At 34.6% G+C, this 7,233-nt stretch overlaps 1 protein-coding gene across 1 annotated transcript; it reads right to left on the bottom strand.

Moving 5' to 3' along the window:
- Positions 1–2,999: 2,999 nt before the first annotated feature.
- On the bottom strand, positions 3,000–6,201 carry LOC110646005 (protein SMAX1-LIKE 3). The gene is made up of 3 exons (XM_021799288.2): positions 4,795–6,201; positions 4,455–4,698; positions 3,000–4,350 (listed from the first exon to the last, which is right to left on the bottom strand). The coding sequence occupies exons 1-3, from the start codon at positions 5,994–5,996 to the stop codon at positions 3,217–3,219; spliced, it is 2,580 nt and encodes an 859-aa protein (XP_021654980.2). The 5' UTR covers positions 5,997–6,201; the 3' UTR covers positions 3,000–3,216.
- Positions 6,202–7,233: the final 1,032 nt, after the last annotated feature.

Raw genomic sequence — 7,233 nt, 5'->3', positions numbered from 1 at the left:
GCAAGGGGTTAGAGATGATAGTCTGTTGGAATATACCATAGTAACATATGCAATACTCTCAATGTTTGTGATGTAAGCTGCAGATTACAATACAAACATGAGATTATTTTGTAGAGTTGTGTGCATCACCATAGTGTTCCATGATAGAGGTTTCGTTGACAGCTTATATTATGGTTTAGAACCCTTGGGATAGAGTATCAAATGTTACTTTTGGGTGATAACTAGAGTCTGTGACTCAATTATCCTAATTTGAGTATAAAGTTATAGCATGAGTTATCATGAGATTAGAGGTTTTAGTATGTTGTAGTATATTAGGAAAGATAAAAGGTTACCATTAGTGTAGTGACTTACGAAATGATGTCCTAGATGGGACTGTAGTCTTATAGAAAGTTGTTGGCTTGAGTACCCTAGGGAGGATACAATTTCTACTGTAGGAGTCATAAGAGATCAAATCATGATAGATGTGGTTCTTTTGAACTTAGGGATGGGAATTGGGTACCTAGTACCTTAAGTTTTCACAGATCTAGAATGGAAGATGGAACTCATGTAGATCCCTTCCTGGAGGTAGTTAACATGTAGATCCCTTCCTGGAGGTAGTTAAGGGTATGAATTTTAGGATCAAAATAGACAATGATAAAAAGTCATGACAAGAAGTATGCAAGGTAGTTAAGGTTTAGTGATTTGAGGGTGAAAAGCTCAGGTACTAGTGGGGTACTAATCAGAATGGTCAGAGGACCAATTGTAAGTAACATGTTGATGACATGATAGAGAGAGTAAAGAAAAAGGTACAAGTTTTTGACATAGTTATCAGGTCAAAGAAAAAAAATCAAGAAATACAATAGTGAAAGTTTTAGTGTGGACAAGGTAAACGAGATGAATTGAAAAGTAAGACTAAAGAGCCTAGAATAGGACCACATCAGTGAGAACAGTTGTCAACATATATAACTCAAAAGTGCAGGACTCAGAATAGGTCATAGTTGGGGCAATGGTAGGAGTTAGAGTGTGGAGCTTGAAGTTATAGGATTGGATCAGCCTCTACTTGCTTCCTGTTCCTAAGGTGAAGTGGATAGCAATGTGACAAGATTCCTTTAACTTGTTAATAGTATCGAGAAGGTTAGGCGAAGAATGCAACAATAATGAGCAAAAGCTAGAAGGTGTACAATAGTGTCCTGAACTATCTTATCAGGTAAAGAAAAGAAGTTAGTAAGTAGCAAGTTGAATAAAAGTCAATCTAATGGATCAAATAGGTATGATGAGAGAAAAGAATTATTAGACTTTTGAGATAGTGAGAAGGCGGTTAGTGATTTGTTATGAGTGTCTACCTTAATTGCCATGGCTCCATCCTTCCTCTTATGGTGTCTAAGAGCATGAAACACCTCATGGAGAATTATTATATTATCTTCAGTACTTCTATGAGGAACAAAAGCTGATGCGGAGGATATATTAAAACATTCAACTAGGCTTTGAGTCTATTAGCCAGAGTCTTGGAAATGATCTTATAAGAGAAATTACACAAACTAATAGGTATGTATTCAGCAAATGTCCTAAGGCTACTAACCTTAGGGATTAACACAATGTTCGTCTCATTGATGTGCTCAGGTAACACGCCACTACTGAAAAATCCCAAACCATCTGTCCAACATCTTCCTTAATACTAAACGAGAAATTTTGGTAGAAAAACCCTTGAATTTCTTCCTCAGACAATGGATTACATAAAGCCTCGTTGATTTAAATCTATACTTTAGATATTAATAGCATTTGTATTTATAAAATACAATAACGACAAAATTTAAGCATCCTTTACGTTCTAATTAAATCAAGGCAACGTTTCTATTCTTCCAAAAAAACATCATATTTATTTTATTTATTTATCATTTTTACTAACTTTTACTGATCGGGGTTTGGATGAACATTCTGCCTCCGGGCCTATATTCCTAGGTATTACAAGAAGGCACAAATTTTACAATTCATAAATTTTCAAATGATAATATGGTATAAATAAAAAATAAATTTAAATTTTTACCAATCAATAAGAAAGTAAACTTTAAAATAGAGTAAATACAAATTGCAGTAGTTTAAATGTCTATTCGCTACAATTTTGATAGGCTTAACAAATATGTTGATTTAACTGTTTAGATATTTATTAGCTATCTACTATATCTAACAATTAAACTAAATATCCTTAAGATGTATTTTGATTCAAAAATTAAAATGATAAAAATTAACTTTTCTATTTTTTTAAAAAAGTATTCACAATCCATAGATAAAACTAAAATTTATAACTTGCAATCATCTAATATGAATTTTAATTTTTTTTTCTATAGAAAAGAATTCTAGTTAAAATTAACAAAACCTAAATAAACATCTTAAAATAACTCAAATCCAAATAAGCCGAAACTGATTCATACCGATCAAATTTGTTTGCAACCTCTAAGTATTGACTACATCTTCTCAAACACAAGCCAATACCTTTATTAATTTTTTTTTTTCATTTCTTTCCTTTTTTCTCTTTTCAGTTTTCCATATAATTTTTTAGCCTCGCTTCTTGATCGAATGATTAATTGCTACGAGATCTGCAGACCTGTGGATATCTCTAGCATTTTCTCTATTAGCATTTTTTTTTCCTGATTGACTAATAAAAATATATAATTTAATTTTATTAGTAGTATAATTCAATTTTTTGATATATATTGAAAGCAGTGGTATCTCTAAATTATTTTAATTTTTTATTTAAATTTTATATATTTTAAATATACTTTTTTATTTAAAATGTTGAGTAATTTAAAAAATTATAATTTTTATTTATAGTTTTAAAAAAATTTTGATGCATACTGTAAAACGTTTTGCACCAATTTGGACAAGTTAGATTGTATCAGTTATCAAATTTCCCAAGCAAATTATATGGGACAATGGCAAGTTTTAGAATCCACTGGGTACATTGCTCACGTAAAAATTAATTATAATTTTTCTTTGAATAATCACAAAGAAAAAGACTATGATTAGAAGTGCATTAATCTTTTATACGTAACAGCCAAAAGTAAACAAACATTAGAAACAATGTACAACAAAAGGTTCGTTTCTAAATCCTGTGAAGTCCTCCCCCCCACCCCCGCACCAAATTAAAAGAAATATACCAAAAAATTTAAAAGAAGAAAAAAAAAAGATAAAAAATTGCCCATTACTAAATATCTATCAAATATACCCCCTCCTACACTATCACCATTCTTGGATTTTGAAAATAATTTGCCTATCCACAGTTTGCAGGATTCCACTTTCAGCAATATTTGAATATTGATCCCCATCATCGTCAACTTCAATGGCAATATTCAAGTCAAGTGAGACAACGGGAGTTTTCTCTTCTAATTCATCTTGTTCATCCTTGTTAGCTTCCTTTTCACCAGTTTTTAGCCTTTTTAGAGGAGAACAAGCTCTTGACACCAAGCTGAAACTTTCACAGCTGAAAATGATAATGGCATCTTTCAGAGGAACATTTTCACCACCAGGAATTGGTACTCTTCCCCTTTCAATTGCTTGCTTGATAGCCATTTGAGAACTGTAATCAACTTGCTCCAAATCTTCCATGAAGAACACACGGTGTGGATTCTCATTCAAGGCCAGGCCAAATCTGTCATGATAGCTGCTGCTCAATTCATCTCTTGCTCTCTTGTTCTTGAATTCCCCAGTTGGATCAGCTCTGGTTGATGAGAAATTGCTTAGACCAATTGATGCGTAGTTCGCTTGAGAGCCAAAAACTAATCTGGCTAACTCCCTTGCAATTTTCTCCTTTCCTTCAGAATCAACACCTAAGAAAAAGAGCCAAGTTTCTTCCCTTCCTTCTTGGTGATTCGACTTGCATTTTCTCTTGCTCATTCCAGATCTGCATTCCAGTATGGTCTTTACAATTTCAGGAATAACATCTTTTTGCCAGGGAACTTTTTTCTCCAAGCTATTACATAGAATCTTCATGTTTTGATCATTGAACTCCTTGAAGCTTTGCGGGCCTTCTGCATCATCCATCGCCTCACTTGAAGAAGCTGAATTTGGGCTAGAATTAGGGTTTGATAAAAGTTCTGGTTTGGGAACAGTAATCAAATTGCTTTCAGGGCATTCATTGATACATTCAGGCATCCAAATCTTCTGCTCTCGTGGAAACTTCCTTGGCTTGAAAATGTCTGGCCAGCTTAAATGTGATTGATTTAAGTTGTTGTTGCACTCTTGGGAAGATATTGAGATGGGTGAACCAGGAGATGAAGCAAATTTTATGGTTTTCTGAGAATAGTAAGGCTCTTTGTGAACTGAACTACAAAATGAGTTCCATTTCTTGCTGAGATTACTTGTATCAGTACATTCCTGCAAAAGGAGTAACAAGGAGAAAAGAAGAATAAATTAATCTGGTAATTGTATCAATAATATCAAACAAGAAAACTCAGAAGTTTAATTAGCTACTTAAGTACCTTATCATCAATGGTGATTATCCTGGTCTCTTCCTCGTGCTGGTGGAGCCATGAGGGCAAGCTTGGGCTAGTGGAAACTGTAAGGTTGGTAGTAAACTCTTTGTTCAGATCACTGGGATCTTCTCTATTGAAATGGATAGAGCAATCTGTGCAGCAAGTTAACTGGTTATCCACTGCAGATTCAAGTAGTGGCCAACTATATCCATAGGCTGATGCCTTGCTTCTGGACGACGATTGCAAATCGCTGAATAAGAGTAAAAGCGAGAAAAGGATTAATATTGGAGTGAAAAGAATAAGTTAGAAAACAGGAAATTAATATGGTTAATTGCTTGAAAGTTACATGTCAAGATTGAGACTTAGGCTTAAGCTTCCCACTGGAATAATGAGAGGATATAGTTCCCAAATAGTCTCAAGAGAAGGGCGGCCCGCTTTACACTTCATGTAAGTTTGGAAAGTAGCAATTCCCAATAGCCATAATCTTCCAGTTTCGCCAATTCCACGAACTAATCTTCTAATCTCCATGACCATGTGATTCACAGAGCAGCAGTAGTTTCTCCTTTGCTGATCACCATAGTTTGACCAAAAATCAGAAACCCATTTGAGATCACCCAAATATAAAACTACCCCTCTACTGATATAGCTTTTCACAGTGCACCTAAGCTCCACAAGCTTCTGCTCAACCTCCTCTTTTGGAAGATATCTCAAAGAGATTAGAGGAAAACTTATGAACCTCATAGACCTCAACTCCACAGGAGTAAGACCTCTCTCAATCTTGTCCATGACTCCTTTAACAACATTCTCAGTACTAGATGGACACTCTCCTATAATAACTGTGTTTCTCTTTTTGTCTGCTAATGTGTTCAGAACAGTCATAACATCATCATTATTACTAACTTGATCTAATGGCTTGCTTATTGTGGCTCCAAAGTGACTAAAAGTTAGAGATTGAGACACATTGTTAGTACTAAAAACTTGAGGTTTGGTGATTTCTTTAGACGGGCAACTTGTAGGAGTAGTACTTTGAGAACAGATCTCCACAGAAACAGCCTGTTCTACTTTGTTCTTAACTTGGGTACTCGAGAAACCAGCTTCCCTCATGACTCTACTAACACTAGGATCATCAAGAACAGAGATTATCAGCTGCTGTATCTCAATCTTCATAGCTAAAATGGGTTGTTGCTGGTTTTCAATGGAGCCTCGCCGTTGGTGAGCCTGAGCACGCTTAAAGGCAGCAACCAAGGCATTGGACAGAGAAGGATAAGAGGAGTGAGGCCCTAATAGGGCACTAGAAGTGGACGCAGGGAGGCGATTTAGAGCCACATTGAAGCAAAGCTCTAGGGCCTTGCACTGGAGAGGATGGGAGTGGCAGTAAAGGCATGCCCTTCTAAGTTGGCCATTTGGGGAAGCAAGCATAGCACTTGCGACATGGAGAGGAGTGACTTGTGCATGGCCTCGCCGCCTGGCCAGGCTAACAGCTTGTTTCGTTATACTTGCAGCCTCAGCAGTAAGAGACTGCTGCACACTGCAAATTCCCGCCCTCATGTTCTTGGAAATTGACTCTTTCTTTTCTTATGTGAGAACAAGAATTAATAGTTTTCAAGGATATGTAGCTTGTAACTGAACTCTGAAAGAATTTGGTTTCATGGGTATGTTTAGTTAAGAAATTGCGATAACTAATAAGGTATATAAATGTGTGGAACTAAGCAACAATTCTGGTTTATATTTGATTATTACAAAGGGAAGATGGGTTTATGCTTTTCTTGTTAGCAAGGCAAATTTGAGTCTTTAAATGATAAAGTTGCATGTGATGCTCTCTCTCTCTCTTATCATATAAAGGTTATTAGACAAATTAAAATAAAAGAAAAAAGCTAGTCTCTGTATAATACTTTTTGCAAAACCACTAATGAGCTTTGAGAACTAGGAATGGAATAAACACTTTGTCTTCTTTCTATTTAGTTTGTACCTTACTCAAAGATGTGGAAGAGAATGGAATAAGCTCAAAATTAGATGATTAGCAAAAGAAAAGAAGGTAGAAAAAGAGAAAGGAAAAGAAGAAAAAGGAAAAGGGTAAGGCTAATCCGTCAATAACAAGGACTAGAAAAAGAAGGGAGGACTGGCCGTCTGTTTGAAGGGAATTGGCAGTAGTGGCTATATTGCTTCTTTTTTGGTTGGCTTTTCTTTGCTCGATTCTCGAAGAAAGCTGAATAATAATGCCTTTGATGAATGAGTTGTGGATGTCATCAACTTCAACAAGTGAGAACTGATTGCACGAAATCTATGTAAATTAGATCTTCTCTCTCTCCCTGTCTACTCTCCTCAAAGTTGGCTTTTAAATTCACCTTTTTTCCCCTAACTATTACATTTTCATTTGGTTTGCAGTGTTTTAATATGGACAACCAAACAAGAGTTAGTTTGAAATTTTAGAAAAATAAAAATTAAAATGCTAAATGGATTAATTTCAAATGGGGCATAATAATATTTTCAGTCTAATGAATGTAAATATGTACTCAATAATATTTATTTAATGCTGCATCTCATTTATATGGAGAACTATAATTTGTAGTTTATATATAATTTGCACTTACTCAGCACAATTTTTCATATAAATTATCATTAAAAATGTAATTTCCCATATAAATGGGATTAAATAAATTTTAATGGGTACCAAACAGTAATATTTTTAGTTAACCTAATTAATTAATCAAAATGAATTTTATTTTGTTATCAAAATTACCCTTACTTATTTTGAACAATTTTTCAGCTAATATACAGTAACCTT

This window comes from Hevea brasiliensis, chromosome 8 (assembly GCF_030052815.1).
Source record: "Hevea brasiliensis isolate MT/VB/25A 57/8 chromosome 8, ASM3005281v1, whole genome shotgun sequence".
Taxonomy (NCBI): Eukaryota; Viridiplantae; Streptophyta; class Magnoliopsida; order Malpighiales; family Euphorbiaceae; genus Hevea; species Hevea brasiliensis.
The sequence above is the reverse complement of the archived record's forward strand: the minus strand, read 5'-3'. Positions and strand labels throughout refer to the sequence as shown.